We start from the raw sequence: 22,593 nt of genomic DNA, 5'->3' as shown, positions 1-22,593 counted from the left end.
TTGCTAGACTGGAGGCTTGGCAGCCGTCTGGGAAAGCGGAGCGGACCGGGTGCGGAGGAGTGCAGCGCCGCCTAGGGGTGCAGAGACGAGGTAAACCGCCGGCGTTGGGGAAGCGCGGTCTCGGTTCCCAGCCAGCTGGGATCTCGCCCCGCGCCCAGGCAGCGAGCGCGGGGCGGGGCAAGGAAGACGCTCCCAACAACTAATATGCCTTCCCTTAAACGGCGTTTCCTAGGACAACGCCCTGAGACCGCCGCGGTCTTAATGTCTACAACCTCTCCCTGAAGACAGTTTATAACTGGGGCTGAGCTCGGCTGGCGTTTCTCCGCGACTGCTCGAAAGCGGAGCGTCGGGTCCCAGGCGCTCGGACCCGCTGACTCCCTACATTGCCCGCGGAGAGGGCGGAACTCCGACAGGAACCGCGGGGCGGAGGCGCTGATAGGCGGAACCGTGACCGTGAACCACGACACCTTCGAGGCTTAAGGAAACAGGAGTCCACAAACCAAGTGCTGGGATGCATTCCGTGCTGGATTCTCAGCCTCTCCGCTGCGGGTTTAAGTCTCTTTCTGCACCTTCTTATATCCCGGGAGCTGCCAAGATTTCAGTAGAGGCTACCAGCGAGAGGCAGATTGGGAAGCTTCCCTGGGATTCTCGCTTTTCAAGACACAAAAGCGTGCGAGCGCAATTCCGTTCCACGTTTCCGCTTTTTTGCGGATCAGCAGTTTCTCGTTCCCCAGGAGGCCCTACTGGGAGTGCTTTGCAAGCGGCCCCCGACGCTGTGGGCGAGGGAGGAGGTTAGCACCAAAAACTCAGAAAGATTGACAACTCAGCCCCAAAGAGGACGTGCAAAGTGAAGGGGAGAGAAAGTACTGAGATACTTTACAGAGTGTGACCAGAAAACTGTTCTGCAAATTTGCTCTCTGTAAATGTTTAGAAAACAGCACTGAGGTGGGGTAAGAACTGGCTTGATACCCATAAATTCTCCAGCTTTGTTTTTTGGCCGGTCTTCTGCACGGAAATCGGGACAGTGATCTGTTTTAAGAAAAACAGCTCTTGGCCGCAATAAATACTGCCAGATTCCGCCTAGCACCCAATAACCAGTGGCTTCTCCAGAGAGGGAGGAGAGCTGAAAAAGAGACTGACATTAAACACTAAATTCCTCACTCAAATCCTTCTTTTAATACAATTGCAGTGTCCAAAGCCCCAGGAACCAAAATTTGAAAGACAAAAGCCAAATAGAGATAAAGAATTGAAGCTTTCAGGGCATTATATTTCCTGGTCAGAAAACTGCCTAAAAGTATCGATAATTATTGAAGCTGAGTACAGCACACATGGGGTTAATTACACAATTCTCTCAACTTTAGTGTATGTTTGAATATTTCTCTAATAATTTTTTAAATTGTCAGTTAAAATGGAGGTGGGGGCAGGAGTAGATAGGCAGCTCCAGCTTTCTGGTTTTAAGACTAAAAGTGGGATTGGTAACTTCAGTGTGCCACTAAGAACCAGTCTCCTCTGACCATCACAAACCCATTCCTTATTTCTTCCAAGGAAGTAGGGCAGGCTGCCACATAAGGCAATGTAAGTATATAGTAAATGCCCCTGACTAGTTTGTCTTTCCGAACTAGGGAACCAAAAAAATCATTGACGCCAAGTCTTGAATAAAATTAAAGCGAGAAACCTGTCAGCTCGTTGAAATGTTGTTCGGTAGAGTCATAAGCATAGCCATCATTGGGGAATCCTCATTAGGATGTGAAATAACTAATAAAAATTGAATTGATTCCTCACCAAATTTCAGAACCAAAACTGATTTTCTACTTCAGTGTGAGAGATTATTAGGATTTGCATTTTCTCAATTTAATGCTGCTAACCAAGCTAACTGCTTTGGGGTAAAAGGTTATACTTTTCGCTTTTCCATTAGCAGCAGATGAAATGCACCTGGAGAGATGTACTCAACTTTTGGAAGGCCCGTGAATTTTACACCTGCAAGCAAGCTTCTTATTATCCCGGGTTTAGGAGGATAGTGAGGCAGGAGATAGATGGGCTCCAGGGTAGACATTTACAACTAGCCTCCTGCTCACACTTCCTGGGGTTAGAAGAAGATGGGCTCCAGGCCGGACATTCATTACCAGCCCCCTGTTTACATCACATACAAGAGACAAATGGGCTCCAGAACTACATATTTATGACCGGACTCCAGTCTATATTTTGAGATCTGCACCTTGATGTAAAAACCAGCAACAGAAATAGGGTAAATAACTGGACATTGGACATTTTTATGGCAGGGACCGAGTGGGACTAAACCCTGTTAAAAGATCAAGAGTTCATACATTTCCCATCCTTGGGGCAAGGGAAATATTGCACATGCTTAGAAAAGGCTCCTTGGGGGTCAAAAGGGAGGGGGCACCACCCCATAATATGTGATGCTAAGGCCATCCCATAGCCTCTGGGCTGTGTGCACGCATGTTGGGGAGGGTCCTAAGGCAGGGCAGGTGTGGAAAAAGAAACCAGATAATTGGCCAAAGGTAAACAAAGACCCCGAAGAACTGCCCTATATAGATGACTTAACCACCTCTTTACTGAACTCCTCCTCATTAAGGAGGGCACCTACACCCTTTCTCTCCGGGTGTGCATCTCTGCCTTGCTTCTATCTTAACTAAACAAACTGTGCTCTCCCACTTGTTGTTGTGCTGTGTCTCTAATAATAAACTTTGTACCTGTTTTTACAGTTTTGCCTCTGTGAGAAATGCATTTTTCACTGGGAGCAAGAGCCAGGGGGTGTGGCAGCTAGGATTCCTGGTTTTCATCCAGGCTACCCACGTTCAATTCCTGGGCAAGGAATTAAGATCTCGCTTCACGCCATCACTCACTTCTGCCTCTCTGAGATCAATAGGATGTGTGGGTGTGGATTAGGAAGTGGGGAGAAAGGAAAACACATACTGAGAATCAGCATGGAAAATCTTGACAAAAACTCTCCCCCATTCACACACTTCTCAGACTTTTGGCTTCCCTTTTCTCCTGTTTCTGTTTAAACTGCCACTGATGTTTATTTTAAAAAGATTTACTTAGTCTCAGGAATAAGTAGATAGAGCTCTCGTAGTAGAATTTGTCCCACCATCTGCCTCCCTATCTTTAGGCATAACTGGGATTTGTGGGAACGTGGTATTTACTGACATAAACTGGAGTTTGTGGGAAAGCAATATTTGCTCATATAAACTGGGATCTGTGGGAAAGCAACATTTAGGAGATACTTGGGATATTTGGATATCCCAAAGATGAGAAAGTCTCAAGACTTTTTTGTTTTGTATAAGATTGCTAGGTGAATAAAATCATAAATTAACAAAACTTCTCTTTAGCAGAACCTTTCCTTTCTAGTATTTCATTTTGCCAGTTTATGGCATTTTCCATAGTGTCTCCTAATTCAAATATTTTCAAGCTTTTAATTAGGTGCAAGTACAAGTTTAAGTAGACTCTGTGCAAAAACATTGTTCTGATTTCTGCTTGGGTTCTATTGCAAAGACTGTTATTATAAAGCTCTCCCACCAAACTTGGCCGTAATCTGTAAATTCAAGAGATTTCTAGCCATAATGCATAAGTTCATATTAGAGATATTGAAGCCAAACAGGAGAATAATCTGAATACCCACCAAAGAGTTTGTCAGCAAAAGGATACTGTACTTTAAATAAGATTTTCTTAGTGCTTAAGATTATTCCCTGGGAGTATGTTATGTACTTATGGGAACTAAATTAAAAGACTGAACATGACAATCACGTTAAGCAAATTTTCATCCTGTAAAATAGCTTCACGTAGTGTTAAAATCAAGCCTAACAGGGTGGGAGTTGTTTGAGGGTAGAGATCTGTATCACTCAATTTTGTTTCTTAAATATCCAGCTAAGCGTTGGGCATGTAAATTAAGTGGCTATGTATCTCGATACATAGCGGCCTGGCCTACATCATTCATTGTTTCTTTTTTTACTTGAACACCTTACCAATAGCACACTGCTATAGAATTTCTTTCTCAAGTTTGTACTACCGAGTTTTTCTCCATAATATAATATCATTTAAAATGTCATAGACCCTTTTTCAGCTGCATCACATACCTTTTTTATGATGGATTAAAAACTAAAATTCACATCTGTTTTTTTCTAGATGTTATTAGGCCACAGATCAAAAAGTCCTAGACTTTTTTTTTAAATTTATTTATTTTTGGCTGCGTTGGGTCTTTGTTGCTGTACGCAGACTTTCTCTAGTTGCGGGGAGCGGGGGCTACTCTTCGTTGCGGTACGCGGGCTTCTCATTGCGGTGGCTTCTCTTGTGGAGCATGGGCTCTAGGGCACGCAGGCTTCAGTAGTTGTGGCACACGGGCTCAGTAGTTGTGGCTCGCGGGCTCTAGAGTGCAGGCTCAGTAGTTGTGGCGCATGGGCTTAGTTGCTCCGCGGCATGTGGGATCCTCCCGGACCAGGGCTCAAACCCGTGTCCCCCGCATTGGCAGGCGGATTCTTAACCACTGCGCCACCAGGGAAGTCCCAGTCCTAGACTTTTATACTTAATTTTTTAACTCAAATTTGCTGAATGTCATTGTGTTAAGAGCTAGCCAATCTGATTCAATCACATATTTTACCTATATCAAATTTCATATTCCTACATATTTGGTAAGCAGTCACACCAGATCTTCCTCTGAGCTTCAGAAAAAAATTTTCATCAAGTGTGGCTGAAAAGGAAGGCTTGCAACCACTACCAACCACCCTACCTGACATCAGTTTATTAGGAGCGCCTAACCTAAAATAAAGATCTGAGAAAGACACTATCAACATTCTCCAAACAGGACTCTACACAAATCCCACATTATATTAAGTTTCAAAACAAAGTATTTCCAGATCACTATTGTGATATATATTTAAAAGAAAGTTGATAAAAATTTGACAGCTGTCACAAAAAAAATGGCCATCTTAATTTTAAACAGTAAAAACACTAGAATTTTTCCCATGAAAAATCAGGAGCATAACACCACACTTCATGTCATAGTTATTATTCAATACTGACTTGGATATTCTGGACAACACAAGATAAGGAAGTGTGTGTGTGTGTGTGTGTGTGTGTGTGTGTGTGTGTGTGTGTTAGAAAGGAGTATAAAATATACGGTTAGATGATAAATTTATAGGTAATATAATTTTCTACTCATAAAATCCCAGAGAATTAAAGAAAAAATAATTAGAACTAAAAAAGAGCTCAATGAGATGATTAGCTTAAAAATAAAAAACATACCTTTCCTACATACCTTCAATAACTAGACAAAAAGTGGGATTTCTATCAATTATGGATAAATGAAAATAAACATTTTAATTTAATAAGGTTATATCTTTTTAGGCTCCGGACGCACAGGCTCAGCGTCCATGGCTCACGGGCCTAGCCGCTTCGCAGCATGTGGGATCTTCCCGGACCTGGGCACGAACCCGTATCCCCTGCATCGGCAGGCAGACTCTCAACCACTGCACCACCAGGGAAGCCCTAAAGTTATATCTTTGATGAAACTCTTTAAAACATTTGAACTTCAACCATAGTATATATGAAGAGAAGTTACCAAGTGCCATGAAGATTGAACTAAGATAAGAGAAAATGCTGAGAAAGGATTCCTGCCACTGGAGATCTTGGGAAAAGCTGGTAGATTGGAGTTTTCCAGAGTAGTGCTTCACACTGAGATATAAAACCAAAGGTCCCTTGTTTGGAACAAAAACATCTAGGTACATAGGCTAAATCAGGCAGCGTTTTCCTGTAAACCCATTTGTCAGCGCAAAATAGGAGAGAAAGCAGGACTGAATGTGATAGTGAGCAGAGGCACCATTGTTTCAAGAGTGAACCTAAGGATACGGTAAAGTTAAGAGAAAACTCTAGATGACAAATTGCTCTGCAGCTGCCAGTTCTCATTAGTTGGAGGTATGTAAAAGCTAAGGTACACGCAAACTCCTCTAACAAACGGTAAACAAGGAAATGATCACGTTAGTCCAGAGCACTGCTGGCCCATCCATTTACACTTTCCACCTGCAGATAGCTGGTCCTAAAGGAACTCCTCTCAAAGATAAATAGTAATCAAAAAAGAGCCAACATAAGATCTACATAAATATTACAAGAAGGAATAAGAAAATAAATATGAAAAATAACAGATGAGAACACACAGGTCTCTGGAACTTTCCTGGTGGTCCAGTGGTTAAGACTCCATGCTTCCACTGCAGGGGGCACAGGTTCGATCCCTGGTCAGGGAACTAAGATCCCACATACGGCATGGCCCGGCCAAAACAAAAAGCAAAAAACAGAAAAACCCCACAGGTCTCTAGAGGTCTCTAGTCAGAAGATTTATGAAACAATTTTAAAGGGTCTCAGAGAATTAAGAACTCAAAACAAAGATACAGAATTTCAAAATGAAAAGGCCACAAAAGACCATGAAAACTGAGCTGATGCAATTCATGAAATAAATGGAAGAGAAATATAAAATCAGAAATAACAGAATATAATAACAGAAATTAAAGCCACATTGGAAACAGTAAAAAAGTGAACAGGCTCTGCTTGGTACATAGTCAAGAACAAGAAGAAACATTTGAGAAGGCTGAGAAAAATAAACAGAAAGAACAAACTTCCCATTTCAGCTCCAACATGTAAAGAGATTAGAATTTATCACTCCTTTCCTTATAATAACAACAAGAAAAGCTGGATACATGACTTTTCCTGAACCCATCAGAGAACTGAGTTTACAGGGAAAACCTCCGCCCTGAAATCTGGAGAAACAAGCAAATCCAGAGAGTCACAGCCAAGATCTGCTTCCACGGAGCAGAAGCCACTAGAGCCAGAGGCTGGTAGGGAACACTTAAATGGAAATTTTGACAAATTGCTGAAGGCTGAATTGTGGACTATCTTGAGAGTGAGAAACTCCTGGAGGGCACAGTTGGGGCCCCCTACACCCAATTTTACGGGCTTTACTTTCAGGAACCCCAATAGGTTCTCAAAGCGAACATCCAAGAAACATTCCCTTGTGGCTCTGGCAGGGAGAGAGGAAGAGTACTCCTTCTGAGATATGCCCAGAGGCTTCTCCTTTCTTCTTTTAAAAAAGCAATTGTATGTAACAATATGTATAAATGTATTGCTGGGCCTATAATATTTAGAAATGAAACAACTTTGCCAATTACAGTACAAAGGAGGTGGATAGAAGAACAGCTGTATTAGATAAGGAAAGGACAACAGATGGTAATTCTGATCCACATCAACAAATGAACAGAACCAGAAATGGCAAATAAGAAACACTATAGGGCTTCCCTGGTGGCGCAGTGGTTGAGAGTCCGCCTGCCGATGCAGGGGACACGGGTTCGTGCCCCGGTCTGGGAAGATCCCACATGCCGCGGAGCGGCTGGGCCCGTGAGCCATGGCCGCTGAGCCTGTGCGTCCGGAGCCTGTGCTCCGCAGCAGGAGAGGCTACAACAGTGAGAGGCCTGCGTACAAAAAAAAAAAAGAAAGAAAGAAACACTATAAATATATAATTGCTTTCCTTTTTTCTCTCAGCATCTTTAAAAGATATAAAATTATATAATGTAATAATTATAACAATGTACTTTTGGGTTTGTAATATATAGAGATATATATTGGTTTCCTGCAGCTGCTGCAAAAAAATTACCACACATTGGGTGGCTTAAGACAGTTTTTCTCACAGTTCTGGAGGGGAGAAATCCAAACTCAAGGTGTTTGGGGGCTGTACTGGAGGCTTCTGGAGGCTCTAGTGGAGATTCCATTCCTTGCCTCATACAGCTTTTGGTGGCTATTTGCATTGCTCCAATCTCTGCTTCTATCTTCACATGGCCTTCCCTCTGTGTCTGTGTCTTCCCTTATTCTATCTCTTATAAAAAAAACTTCTCATTGGAACTAGTGCCCACCTGGAAAATCCAGGATGAACTCATCTGAAGATCCTTAACTTAATTACATCTTCAAAGTCCTTTTTTTCCTAATAGGTCACTTTCATAGGTTCTAGGGGTTAGGAAGTGGACATATCGTTTTGGAGGCCACAGTTCAACCCACTATAAGATGTAATAGCTATAATAATAATAAAGCAAAAAGGGTGGAAGAAAAAGAGCTATATAGGAGTAATATCTTTCTGTCTTAATAGAATTAAGTTAATATAAATCTGGAGATACTGTTAAGTTGTAACGTATATAGTAAATTCTAGAGAAACTACGGAGAAAATAACTCAAAAATACAGTTTAAAAAAAAATACAGTTTAAAATTCATTGAAGGGGGCTTCCCTGGTGGTGCAGTGGTTAAGAATTCGCCTGCCAATGCAGGGGACACGGGTTCGAGCCCTGGTCCGGGAAGATCCCACATGCCGCGGAGCAACTAAGCCCGTGCACCACAACTACTGAGCCTGTGCTCTAGAGCCCGTGAGCCCCAACTACTGAAGCCCACGCACCTAGAGCCCATGCTCCACAGCATGAGAAGCCACTGCAATGAGAAGCCCGCGCACCGCAACAAAGAGCAGCCCCAGGTCGCTGCAACTAGAGAAAGCCTGTGTGCAGAAACGAAGACCCAATGCTGCCAAAATAAATAAACAAATAATTTTTTAAAGATGAAAATATTAAGGAATAAATTTAACAAAAGAAATATAAAATGCATACTCTGAAGACTATAAAACATTGTTGAAAGGAATTAAAGAAAATGTAAATAAATGGGGGGAAAATCCCATGCTCATGAAGATAGTATAATTTCATACTGTTAAAATGGCAATACTCCCCCAAGTGATCTACAGAGTCAACAACTTCCCTGTCCAAAGTAAGCTGGCTTTTTGCAGAAATTGACAAACTGATCCTAAAATTCATAAGAAAATGCAAGAACACCCAGAACAGCCAAAACAATATTGATAAAAAAGAACAAAGTTGGAGCACTAATGATTCTTGATTTAAAAACTAGGTACAAAGTTACAATAATCAAGAGAATGTGGTAGTGGGATAAGGATAGACATATAGATCAATGGAATATAATTGAGAATCCAGAAATAAATTCCCATATTTATTCATCAGTTGATTTTCAACAATGGTTCCCAAACACTTCAATGGGAAAAGAATAATTCTTTTTCAATAAGTGATGTCAAGACAACTGAATGTCCACTTGCAAAGGAATGAAGTTGGACCACTACATCACATTATATACAAAAATTAACTCAAAATGGATCAAATGACACCAGCAAGATGTCAGAATAGAAAGTTCCAGCCCTAATTGTCCCACAAAAATACCAATTCATAATGATATGTGTAATAAAATACCCTTGCAAAAATTCCATAATCAGGAAGTTGAGAGTACCTAAGTGAGCATAAAGCTGAAACAGCTGTATTGAAACAAATAAGAATAATTTTACTTTACTCACATCAGCCCCTCCCCCAAGCTGGCACAGCTCAGCACCAGGAAAAAACACCCTGGTTCACTACTCCACCTTCAAGGGGAAAGAGAAGAGTAGGGCATGTGTCCAATGTTTCAGCTTCTTGGAGGGCTGCCTGGGGGACTAGTTTTTATATTGCCTCGCTCTCAGAGAACTGATGGAACTGGTGTAGTTTGGATGCCTGAGAGCCCTGAAGAACAAAAAATAGCAAGCGGGCAGCTAGCTCCCTTGGGAAGGAGAAAGAAGAGTGTGAATCCAGCCTTTCAGGTTTTTGGAGGGCTGCTCAAGGAACTGGTATCTTTCTCACCTGACTTGGAACTGTCAGGGAACCAAGATACTTTAGATGCCTAGTGGCCACTGAGAACAAGGGAGAACAGCTTGCTGCTACAGAACCAGAAAATTGATGTGACAGAAAGACAGTAGAAGGAGCAAGAGAGATCATTTTAAAGTATCTGATCAAGAGATGCAAAAAGAAAAAATAGTGAAAAGGAATGAAGAAAGACTATGGGACTTAAGGGACACCATTAAAAGAAATAATCACTGGAGTTTCAGAAGAAGAGAGAGAGAGAAATGGGTACAAAGCTTATATAAATAGTGATAAGAACTTCCCAAACCTGGGGAGGGATTTGGACATCCAAGTTCATGAAGCCAATAGGTCACCCCAAATTTTCAATGCAAAACCATCTTCTTCAAGACAAATTATAATAAAACTGTATAAAATCAAAGATGAAAAGAGAATTTTTAAAGCAACAAGAGAAAAAAGTTTATATTAAACAAGACAACCCCTATAAGGCTATCAGCAGATTTCTCAGCAGGAGAAATACGCCAGGAGAGAGTGGGATGATATATTCAAAGAGCTGAAAGAAAATAAATGCCAACCGTGAACACTTTTCTCTACAAAGTTGACCTTCAGAAATGAAGGTAAGGACTTCCCTGGTGATGTAGTGGTTAAGAATCCACCTGCCAATGCAGGGGACACGGGTTCGAGCCCTGGTCCGGGAAGATCCCACATGTCGCGGAGCAACTAAGCCTGTGTGCCACAACTACTAAGCCTGCATTCTAGAGCTTGTGTGCCACAACTACTGAAGCCTGCATGCCTAGAGACTGTGCTCCACAACAAGAGAAGCCACTGCAGTGAGAAGTCTGTACACTGCAAGGAAGAGTAGCCCTGCTGACCGCAACTAGAGAAAGCCCACGCACAGCAATGAAAACCCAAAACAGCCAGAACTAAATAAATTAATTAATTTAAAAAAGAAAAAGAAATAGAGGTGAGATAAAGACTTTCCCAAACAAAAGCTGAGGGAGTTCATCACCATTAGATGTGCCTTACAAGAAATGCTGAAAGGAGTTCTTCAAGCTGAAATGAAAGGCTACTAACTGGTAACATGAAAACATATGAAAATACACAATACACTCATAAAGGTAAGTATATAGTCAGATTCAGAATAATCTAATACTGTAATATGATGGCATAATAACCACTTAACTCTAGTGTAAGGGTTAAAAAACAAAAGTGTAAAAAATAGATATAGCTAAAAAAATAGATATAGCTATAATAATTTGCTAAGAGATACACAATATAAAAAGATGTCAAGGACTTCCCTGGTGAGGCAGTGGTTAAGAATCTGCCTGCCAGTGCAGGGGACACGGGTTCGAGCCCTGGTCCGGGAAGATCCCACATGCCGCGGAGCAACTAAGCCCATGTGCCACAACTACTGAGCCTGCACTCTAGATCCTGCGAGCCACTACTACTGAGCCCGCATGCCACAACTACTGAAGCCCACACACCTAGAGCCTGTGCTCCACAACAAGAGAAGCTACCGCAATGAGAAGTCCATGCACCACAACCAAGAGTAGCCCCCACTCGCTGCAACTAGAGAAAGCCTGTGCGCAGCAACAAAGACCCAACACAGACAAAAATAAATAAATAAATAAATTTATTTTTTTAAAAGATGTCAATTATGGTAACAAAAACAAAAAATAAAGTAAGGGAAGAAGGCTTCCCTGGTGGCCCAGTGGTTAAGAATCCTCTTGCCAATTCAGGGGACATGGGTTTGAGCCCTGGTCCGGGAAGATCCCACATGCCGTGGAGCAACTAAGCCCATGTACCACAACTACTGAGCCTGCACTATAGAGCCCATGAGCCACAACTACTGAGCCTGCGTGCCACACTACTGAAGCCTGCGTGCCTAGAGCCTGTGCTCCGCAACAAGAGAAGCCACCACAGTGAGAAGCCCACGCACTGCAACGAAGAGTAGCCCCTGCTCACCTCAACTAGAGAAAAGCCCGCGTGCGGCAACAAAGACCGAATGCAGTAAAAAAAAAATGGATAAATAAAATAAATTTTAAAAAATAAATAAAAACAAAGTAAGGGGAGAGTAGAAGAGTAGAGTTTTTGTATGTAATAAAAGTTATCAGCTTGAAATAGGTTGTTATAGCTATAAGGCATTTCAAGTAAGCCACAGGGTAACCACAAAATAAACAAACAAAAAACTATAGTACATATGTACACACAAGATAAAGAAAAGGGAATCACAGTATACCCCAATGGAAAATCATCAGTTCACAAAAGAAGATAGCAAGAGAGGAGGAAAAGAACAAAGGAACTACAAAACAACCAGAAAACGATGAACAAGATGGCAATAGTAAGTTGCCTATCAATTATTACTTTAAATGTAAGTGAAATAAATTGTCCAATCAAAAGGCATAGAATGGTTGAATAGGTTTAAAAAAAAAAAAAGAAAAAGAAAAAACCAGCTACATGTTGCCTCCAAGACATTCACTCTCAAAATGAAGATATGGAAAAAAGACACTCCATGCAAATGGAAACCAAAAGAGAGAGCAGAGGTATCAATACTTCTATCAGACAAAATCGACTGTAAGTCGATTAAGTAGAAAACTGTAACAAGAGACAAAGAAAGCCATTAATAGTGATAAAGTGGTCACTTCATCAAAAGGATATAATAATTGTAAATAAATATGCACCTAACATCAGAGTACATAAATATATAAAACAAATACTAACAGATCTGAAGGAACTAACAGACAACATTACAATATCCACTTTCATCAATGAATAGATCATCCAGAAAGAGAACCAATGAGGAAACATTGAACTTGAACTATACTTTACACCCAATGTACCTAACGGATATACACAGAACATTTCATCCGAGGGCAGCAGAATATACATTCTTCTCAAGCACACATGGAACATTCTCCAGGATAGATCAGATATTAGGTTCAAAACAAGTGTAAGCAAATTTTAAAAGACTGAAATCATATGAAGTATCTTTTCCAACCACAGTGGTCTAATATGCGGAAATTAACACACTCTTGGAAACCAATGGGTCAAAGATGAAATCAATGGGAAATTCAAAAATATCTTGAAACAAGTGAAAATGAAAACACAACATATCAAAACTTATGAGGTGAAGCAAAAGCAGTGCTAAGAAGGAGGTTTATAGCAATAAATGCCTACATTAAGAAAAAATGACCTACTTATGTGGAATCTAACAAACAAACTCATAGATACGGAAAACAAATTGGTAGTTGCCAGATGCAAGGGGTGGAGGGTGGGTGAAATGGGTGAAGGTGGTCAAGAGACAAACTGACAGTTATAAAATAAATAAGCCCTTGTGATGTAATAATGTACAGCATGACTATAGGTGACTATAGTTAATAATGCTGTATTATATATTTGAAAGTTGCTAAAGAATAGATCTTAAAAGTTCTCATTAAAAGAAAAAAATTTTTGTAACTATGTATAGTGATGAACGTTAAGTAGATTTATTGTGGTGATCATTTCACAATATATACAAATATTGAATCATTAGGTTGTACATCTGAAACTAATATAGTATTATATGTAAATTATATTTTTTAAATTAAATTTAAAAACAAATGTTTGTTAAATGAATTTAATTAATGAATGTTCAATCTAAAAGGAAGACCTTCCTAACTAAACCTAGAGACCTTAAAATGCATAACAGAAAAACAGAGAAATTTTTAAAACACTTTTATATGGCAAGATATACCCTAAACAAATCAATATATAGGAGGAAAAATATTTGTGGTATAGATGTAAGATAAAAGCTAATTATTTGGGACTTCCACAGCCAAAAATAAAAAGATAAATAAATTAATTAATTTTTAAAAAATGATACATCCGGAGTGTGGAGTACTACACAGCTATTAAAAGTGTCAGATTTGTAGGGATTTCCATGAGGTATTGGTGACTGAGAAATGTAAAATGCATTATCTCTTCTAATAAATTATCCAAACTAAACAATAACAAAAAACCCCACCAGGTATATGCATGTGAATGAATAATTAACTGAACATAAAAATGTTAAAGGAAATCATTTTGGTTATCAGACAGGGAACAGTGATGTGTCTAGAGGAAAATGAGGAGGGAGCAAACAAAAAAAGATTTTTTAAAAAGAAAGAAATATGCACCTTTAAAAAGATGTTATGTTAAAAATTATGGCACTGTTCAAAACAAAACCTGTATGTGGGTAGAGGAATAAATTTTAAAAATAAAGAGATTTTAAAGTGTTTAATTATGGTTAGTCTCATTAAAGCAAAAGTTTTCTAAATGCTCAAGTACTCACAATGTGGAGTTTCTTGAAAATGCTTATGTAGGTAATAAATACTTTAAAACTATTAAGAATACAACAAAAACAAATTATTAACATTATGAACAATATTATGGCTTTTGCCTTAAGATTTCAATCTGAAGAATTATGAAACTAATGATGTCAGTAATACTCATGAAATACCACAATGATGAGCAAAATTAAAGAACGATCTTAAAATTGAGATTGAAGAATCTTAAAGAGAAAACTGTGAGGAGGACTAAAACAGTAAGAAAATTTCAAATACGACCTCACCTCTTTCAACTGTTCTGAATCTGGTTCTGTTTCACCTGTTACCTCTGCAGAACTCAGACAAGGAGGAAGGCTGGGGCTGAAGGCCATGAGGTCGGCCTTGGGCGGCCCCTCCCCAGAGCACACCCTCTGCCGCCTCTGCTGCGAGTAAGACCAGCTCCCCACCGCGCTGGAGTACACCAGCGTGGGCTTCCCGGGTCCGCACGCGCCCTCGCTGGGCGGCGCCGAGCACCGCAGCGCCGTGTACAGCAGCAGCGTGAGCACCAACAGGCTGGACACCGCGCAGATGGCGATGATCAGGTACACGTTCACATCCACCAGAGCGGCCTCCGCGCCAGCGGCGCCCGTCGACGCCCGCGAAGAGGCCTTGGGCGCCTGGCCGCTGTCCTCCAGCGACAGCAGCACGGTGGCCGTGGCCGTCAGCGCCGGCTCGCCGTGGTCCTTCACCAGCACCAGCAGGCGCTGGCGCTGCGCGTCCGCCTCGTCCAGGGCGCGCGTCGTGCTGATCTCGCCCGTGTACAGCCCCACGCGGAACGGGCTGCGCGCGCCACCCACCGCCGGCTGCAGCTCGTACGACAGCCACGCGTTGTAGCCCGAGTCCGCGTCCACCGCGCGCACCTTCGCCACCACGTGGCCCGCGCCCACCGACCGCGCCACCAGCTGGCTCAGCGCGCCCGCCCCGCCTCCCGGCCCGGGCAGCAGCAGCGCGGGCGCGTTGTCGTTCTCGTCCAGCACGAACACCTGCAGCGTCACGTTGCTGCCCAGAGGCGGCACGCCCGCGTCGCGCGCGCTCATCTGGAACTGCAGCAGCTCCAGCTCCTCGTGGTCCAGCGGCTGCAGCGCGTACACCTTGCCGCTCTCCGCGTGCACTGACACGTAGCTCGACAGCGCTCGCTCGCCCACCCGCCGCTCCACCAGCGAGTAGGACACCAGCGCGTTCTCCTGCGCGTCCGCGTCCCGAGCCGACACCGTGAAGATGTGGCAGCCGGGCGGGTTGTTCTCCTTCACGAACACCGTGTACTCGGGCTGCGCGAACGCGGGCGCGTTGTCGTTCACGTCGGCCACCTCCACGGACAGGCTGGCTGTGGCCGACAGGGAAGGCGAGCCCGCGTCCCGCACTGTCACTACCACCTCATAGTTCGCCACGCTCTCGCGGTCCAAGGCGCTGTCAAGCACTAGTGAATAGTAATTCTTGAAGGTGGACACCAGCTTGAAGGGGCTGTGGGGCATCACGGAGCAGGTCACCTGCCCGTTGGCGCCGGAGTCGCGGTCGGACACGCTGATCAAGGCGATGACAGTGCCCACCTGAGCGTCCTCTCGCACCGGAAGAGCCAAAGAAGTGACGGTAACTTCTGGGGCGTTATCATTTATATCTACTATTTCCACCAAAATGGTACAATGACCCGCCATTGGAATATTCCCCTTGTCAATTGCTTCCACGGATATTTCATACAATTTCTTTTCTTCGAAATCCAATTTACCTTTTGTCCGAATTTCTCCGCTGCTGGGATTTATGGAAAACGCATATAATACTGTAGGCGATACAGGTCTTCTAAATGAGTAGATTATGTCCGCATTTGTACCATCATCAGGGTCTGTGGCATTTAGTTTGATCACTAATGTTCCATTAACTGCATTCTCTAACATTCTCACTTTATAAATTAAGTGGTCAAATTCTGGGGCGTTATCATTCACATCCAGGATTGTAATCAGCAGCTGAACTGTGCCGGTCAGCTCGGGTTTGCCTCCATCACTAGCTGTCAATAATAAACTATGTTCCTGAATTTCCTCTCTGTCCAATGATTTCCTTAACACAAGTGATAACGAAGACGTTTGTTCACGGTTGTTTTGTGTGTCCAAAGTGAAATAATCGTTGGGATAGACTCGGTAGGTCAAGGCGGAGTTTACTCCAATATCTGCATCAGATGCGCCATCTAGTGGGAACCGAGTTTCCGGAGGTCTAGATTCAGCAATGATTATTCTTTTTTCACTTTCAGGGAACACAGGCGGGTTGTCGTTAATATCTGTAACTTCCACCTCCACATGAAACACCTGCAGCGGCCTATCCACGATCACCTCCAGGTGGATGCTGCACTCCGCGCTCCGCCCGCACAGCTCCTCCCGGTCGATCCGAGAATTCACAAACAAAATGCCATTCTGCAGATTTACCTCCAGAAGGTCCCCGCGGCCTTTGGACGCCAGCCGGAACAGGCGCGGCACCAGCTCCTCCAGCTCCAGCCCCAGGTCCTGGGCGATGCGGCCCACGAAGGTGCCGTGTTTGGCCTCCTCCGGAACCGAGTAGTGGACCTGGCCGCTCCCCGCCTCCCATGCTGCGAGGAGCAGAAGCGAGAGAAGCAAAAGCCGAGCTCCTGGGCCTCCTCTCCAGGAAGACAGCATGGTACACTCAAAAGCCTTCAGAGATATCTGAAGTATATAGACTACCTTACCTCAAATGTCTCTCAAGGTCTAATTTTACGGGCTTCTATTGCGGGAGAATTCACTAGAGGTTTTCCACTATCTGCCAAATTTTCTGCGGGGAGGAAAGAGGGGAGGCGCTTTCTTCGAGGAATTGTTCTCAGTGAAGAGCGACACCATGCGCATGAATGTGTAAGTGTAAAAATGACTCGGTCCATATTTTCGGTTGATGTAGGGTTTTTTTTTTCTTGCATTTCGTGACATTTTTCATTGCAAATACGTAATGGAAGATTAAATGTTTTTCTTTCCAGCAACAGTAAATCACTGTATTCTGCTCAGCACTGGATGCTAGTTGAAATTGGTTTATCAGTTCCATCTTTCCACAAGTACATTTTTGCATGTGTAAAACGTGGTGCAGAATTTGTAAAAAGAGGTAATATTCTACATTTGCTTTTAGAACTCAGACTCTAGTTCTGCACAGCTTTGTAGATTTGGGTGGGAATGTCCTTTTCCTGTAATATTTTTGAGACCTATTCACACAACTCCCTTGACTCAAAATGGAAACATAACGAATCACATAAGAATAAAACAGATGAATGTGGAAATTCGGTAACTGATATACAAGATTTTAAATAAACACAATATTTATAAATTCCCCCAAATATGACTGTGAAATTTGGATAAAATATTTGTATTCGAAGGAAATGTCCATCAATGTGCGTATGAGTTTGTATGTGCATGTGTGTGTACATAAACACACAATGTAGACCATTTAGATATAACGATTCTTTAAAGTTCTGGATTCTCTTTGTATAAAATGTGCCAAGAACTAGTATATTATGTATTTGCTAGAAATGAAATTACTACCAATAGGTTAAATTTCCCTCTTCTCTCTCCGTATCTTACACCATCACTGGAGAAAGTCCTACTATCATTTAAACTGACTGATTTTCCAAGTAACAACAGGTAGATACAGATGGTAACACATCTCTAGCAAGGAAGAAAGGAAGGGGCTCTTACTTTTATCTAATACTGTACCTATCTTTACCAAGTTACCAAGATCCAGGCCAAATAGGGCTAGGAAAGAAAGAACATAGCCCCAATAATTCTCTTGCCTGTTTTGTGCACAACTCTGCAGGAAATAAGAGTTGGGTTCATTTCTGAATCTTTGCTCCCCTCTGAAAATGTAAGTAGAGCATTTGGTATTCTCTCACCTTCATCCTCCTCATTGCTCCATTACTTTTATTAACATACCTTTACTCTTATAATGGGAATCGTTTTTTGGTTCTAATTGTTCTTGTCTATCAGGCCCTACCTGTCTCATTTATCTCTCCACCTAACCTAGACTACACAGTCAACCATTTAAAACATGCCCTTCCAGACACCCTAAAGGCACACACCTACTTATAGCACCCCTCTAACATTTTCTTTAGCTTCCAACACACAGCTTAACTATCCGTTTTCTCCATTCCTTCTACTGAGCTTCTCACTGTGTTAGTCACTTAACCAGGATTACTATATTCTCTACAAGTTTACTCTCACCTTTACCTCACTTGAGCCCTCAAGTGAATTCATAATTCCTGCCTACAGAGATTCTTCCATATTTTCTTCTCTCTTCTCAAATTCCCAGTCTCATTCCCACAACCTGTTTCTCAGATGATTTACCCAGAGAAAAAAGTCATCAAATATGAACTCAATGGTTCTCTTCTTATGTCAACATTTTTCTTTATATTCTCTATTACTCATTCCCTACTAAGGAAAAGTCACCCCACTTTTATGGCCAACCCTATGCTCTTATTTTTTTCTCTATTCTATTCTCTTTCATATTTTCCATCTTCGTCTTCATTCTTTCTCTGCCTGTCTCATCTTCAGTATCTCCCTCTTTACTTGCTTCTTTCCCTCTCACTAAAAGACACTATGGAAAGGCTTTGTGTGGAAGAAAGTTACAAGATGTAAAATGCACTTTAGAAGATTCACCTGATAATTGTGTCAGAGCAGTAGTACGCCATAATGAATTGGTGATCCTTCAAAACAGTTTGAGGCACTTTGCACAGTCTATGTGGCTTAAGTTTCAGACTTCTTAAAGTAAAATTCCGATGATAGATATTGTACCTGCACCATAAGAGTGATATGATAATTAAATAAGATAATACAATTAAAGATCCTAGAACAGGTCCTGGAAAATAATAGGGGACCAATAAGTACTCTTATGTTTTATTGAATCAAAGAAATGTTATTAATTGTAAGATGCACCATTACTTGTGTGCTACCAAGAAAAAAAGGCAAGTAAATTATTATAAACTATCAATTATAAGGTGTATACTGGGGCTTCCCTGGTGGCACAGTGGTTGAGAGTTCGCCTGCCGATGCAGGGGACACGGGTTCGTGCCCCGGTCCAGAAGGATCCCACATGCCGTGGAGCGGCTGGGCCCGTGAGCCATGGCCGTTGAGCCTGTGCGTCCGTTGAGCCTGTGCGTCCGTTGAGCCTGTGCGTCCGGAGCCTGTGCTCCGCAACGGGAGAGGCCACAACAGTGAGAGGCCCGCGTACCGCAAAAAAAATAAAAATAAAAAATAAGGTGTATCCTGCTTTAGATGAATATTATAATATTTTAATGTTATTATATTTATGTAAATAAGAACAATACTGTAGCCAATCCCAATTGAAAGAAAGAAGGCACTCCATGGGAATAACATAAAATTATTCATCTTAGCAATAATAACATAATTTTTATTATTGTTATAATACTCAAAAGGAGATTTACTGGAATTAGATTGGTGGGCAACAAGGCTATTTTACAAGCCTATGCACATAAAGAGCAGTAAAGGAATCCAGTTAATGATATCTGGGAACTCTCTGCACTAACCTTGCAAATTTTCTTTAATCATGAAATTAAGTACAAATTAAAAATAAATTTGAGTTATCAGAACCTAGACAGTTTTTACTCAAACGTACTTATATCTTTCAAGGCGAACCATTCATAGATAATATGAAAAATTATAGAATGAGAAAAATTTTTAATGTGAGATCCATGGCTTCCATTTCATCTTTATCCCATTATTTAATATTACTTGAAAAGTTGGTCTAATACACGAAAAGTTCAAAATGACTAATATACTTGGAAGATATCAAGGACTTACTTCACTAGCAGGACTTAAACAATCTTCTCCTGACGGTTGAAGACAGGGACTGAAGGCCATGAGATCTGCCTTGGGCGGCCCCTCCCCAGAGCACACCCGCTGCCGCCTCTGCTGCGAGTAAGACCAGCTCCCCACCGCGCTGGAGTACACCAGCGTGGGCTTCCCGGGTCCGCACGCGCCCTCGCTGGGCGGCGCCGAGCACCGCAGCGCCGTGTACAGCAGCAGCGTGAGCACCAACAGGCTGGACACCGCGCAGATGGCGATGATCAGGTACACGTTCACATCCACCAGAGCGGCCTCCGCGCCAGCGGCGCCCATCGACGCCCGCATAGAGGCCTTGGGCGCTTGGCCGCTGTCCTCCAGCGACAGCAGCACGGTGGCCGTAGCCGTCAGCGCCGGCTCGCCGTGGTCCTTCACCAGCACCAGCAGGCGCTGGCGTGGCGCGTCCGCCTCGTCCAGGGCTCGCGTCGTGCTGATCTCGCCCGTGTACAGCCCCACGCGGAACGGGCTGCGCGCGCCACCCACCGCCGGCTGCAGCTCGTACGACAGCCACGCGTTGTAGCCCGAGTCCGCGTCCACCGCGCGCACCTTCGCCACCACGTGGCCCGCGCCCACCGACCGAGCCACCAACTGGCTCAGCGCGCCCGCCCCGCCGCCCGACCCGGGCAGCAGCAGCGCGGGCGCGTTGTCGTTCTCGTCCAGCACGAACACCTGCAGCGTCACGTTGCTGCCCAGAGGCGGCACGCCCGCGTCGCGCGCGCTCACCTGGAACTGCAGCAGCTCCAGCTCCTCGTGGTCCAGCGGCTGCAGCGCGTACACCTTGCCGCTCTCCGCGTGCACCGACACGTAGCTCGACAGCGCTCGCTCGCCCACCCGCCGCTCCACCAGCGAGTAGGACACCAGCGCGTTCTCCTGCGCGTCCGCGTCCCGAGCCGACACCGTGAAGATGTGGCAGCCGGGCGGGTTGTTCTCCTTCACGAACACCGTGTACTCGGGCTGCGCGAACGCGGGCGCGTTGTCGTTCACGTCGGCCACCTCCACGGACAGGCTGGCTGTGGCCGACAGGGAAGGCGAGCCCGCGTCCCGCGCTGTCACTACCACCTCATAGTTCGCCATATTCTCGCGATCCAAGGCGCTGTCAAGTACCAGCGAATAGTACTTCTTGAAGGTGGACACCAGCTTGAAGGGGACCTGGGGTGTTAGTGAGCAGGTCACCTGCCCGTTGGCGCCGGAGTCGCGGTCGGACACGCTGATCAAGGCGATGACGGTGCCCACCTGAGCGTCCTCTCGCACTGGGAGCGAGAGCGAAGTGATCATTACCTCGGGGGTATTGTCATTCAGGTCCAGAACTTCCACCAGGACCGTGCAGTGACCTGCCATAGAAGGAATCCCTTTATCAATAGCGTTAACCTGAATTTCATACTCATTATTCTCTTCAAAATCCAGTTTACCATAAATCCTAATTTCACCTGTTTCTGCATTTATTGAAAACATACATTTCTCACTCACTGGCAGAATCATTCTGATTCCATAGGAAATTTCTCTATTTGGTCCTTCGTCTAGATCAGAAGCGTTTAGTTGAATCACTCTGGTGTTGTTTGGGATATTTTCAAACAGCACTACTTTATAGCCAGGCGTATCAAACTCAGGAGCGTTGTCATTAACATCCAGGATGGTTATTTGAATCTGAACAGATCCTGTTAGTTCGGGTTTACCGCCATCCAGAGCGGTCAGCAATATATTAAGTTCTGGCATTTCTTCTCTATCCAATGACTTCCGAAGAATGAGTTCAGGCAATACACTTTTATCGGTTTTCGTTATTACTTTAAGAGTAAAATACTCATTTAGACTTAACCTATAGGTCACAAGAGAGTTTAGGCCGATATCCGCATCGGAAGCGCCCTCTAGAGGAAAACGAGAGTCCAGAGGAGCAGATTCAGAAATAAGTACCTTTTGTTCTCCTCTGAACACCGGCGGGTTATCATTAATGTCCTTCACCTCCACCTCCACATGGAACACCTGCAGCGGCCGGTCCACGATCACCTCCAGGTGGATGCTGCACTCCGCGCTCCGCCCGCACAGCTCCTCCCGGTCGATCCGAGAATTCACAAACAAAATGCCATTCTGCAGATTTACCTCCAGAAGGTCCCCGCGGCCTTTGGACGCCACCCGGAACAGGCGCGGCACCAGCTCCGTCAGCTCCAGCCCCAGGTCCTGGGCGATGCGGCCCACGAAGCTGCCGTGTTTGGCTTCCTCAGAGACCGAATAATGGACCTGGCCGCTCCCCGTCTCCCAGGCTGTGAGGAGCAGAAGCGAGAGCAGCAGGCGCCGAGCTTCGAAGCCTCCTCGCCAGGAAAACTCCATTGCAGACAAAGAGATCTCTGAGGTGAGACTGTCAGTTTTAAGAGATAGCTCGCCTGCCAACATTTATGACCAGTCTCCCCTTCTGTAAGTATATATTTAGTAAAATTTACCCAGCATTCCTGTCAGTATGGAGTCGATTATTCTGTGGATGGTTGAAATCTGGGCGTGGAGAAAAAGTTTTCCCTTTTCACCTTTTGAGTGTACAGCGACATCATGTGACTGATTATGTAAGTACAAGAAAGATCCTGAGGTTCTTTTTGGTTTAGCCACTTTTTGGTTCACTTTAAATCTATTTCGACTTTTTGGATGTTTTCATGGATCATTTGTAAATGCCTATTTATTTAATATACATGATATTTGTAACAAAGCACAATAATTCTATTA

General features: G+C 43.6%; 2 protein-coding genes across 2 annotated transcripts; both read right to left on the bottom strand.

Annotated features, from left to right (window-relative positions):
* Window positions 1-71: 71 nt before the first annotated feature.
* LOC141278244 (protocadherin alpha-13-like) lies at window positions 72-16,824 on the bottom strand. The gene is made up of 2 exons (XM_073801952.1): window positions 14,296-16,824; window positions 72-467 (listed from the first exon to the last, which is right to left on the bottom strand). Exons 1-2 carry the CDS (start codon window positions 16,687-16,689, stop codon window positions 72-74), a joined length of 2,790 nt encoding a protein of 929 aa, XP_073658053.1. The 5' UTR covers window positions 16,690-16,824.
* A 2,384-nt stretch (window positions 16,825-19,208) lies between these two features.
* On the bottom strand, window positions 19,209-22,524 carry LOC141278332 (protocadherin alpha-12-like). The gene has a single exon (XM_073802602.1). It carries the CDS (start codon window positions 22,270-22,272, stop codon window positions 19,834-19,836), a length of 2,439 nt encoding a protein of 812 aa, XP_073658703.1. The 5' UTR covers window positions 22,273-22,524; the 3' UTR covers window positions 19,209-19,833.
* Between the last annotated feature and the right edge of the window lie 69 nt (window positions 22,525-22,593).

The sequence above is a fragment of the Tursiops truncatus genome, chromosome 3 (genome assembly GCF_011762595.2).
Source record: "Tursiops truncatus isolate mTurTru1 chromosome 3, mTurTru1.mat.Y, whole genome shotgun sequence".
Classification (NCBI taxonomy): domain Eukaryota; kingdom Metazoa; phylum Chordata; class Mammalia; order Artiodactyla; family Delphinidae; genus Tursiops; species Tursiops truncatus.
The sequence above is the reverse complement of the archived record's forward strand: the minus strand, read 5'-3'. Positions and strand labels throughout refer to the sequence as shown.

Excerpts from the sequence above, each read along its gene's own strand:
- LOC141278332 (XM_073802602.1), bottom strand. The coding sequence starts at position 22,272 with ATGTTGGCAGGCGAGCTATCTCTTAAAACTGACAGTCTCACCTCAGAG.
- LOC141278244 (XM_073801952.1), bottom strand. The coding sequence starts at position 16,689 with ATGCTGTCTTCCTGGAGAGGAGGCCCAGGAGCTCGGCTTTTGCTTCTC. Across the intron at positions 468-14,295 it reads ATTCAGAACAGTTGAAAGAG|GTGTCGTGGTTCACGGTCAC; the intron begins GTGAGGTCGTAT and ends TAAGCCTCGAAG.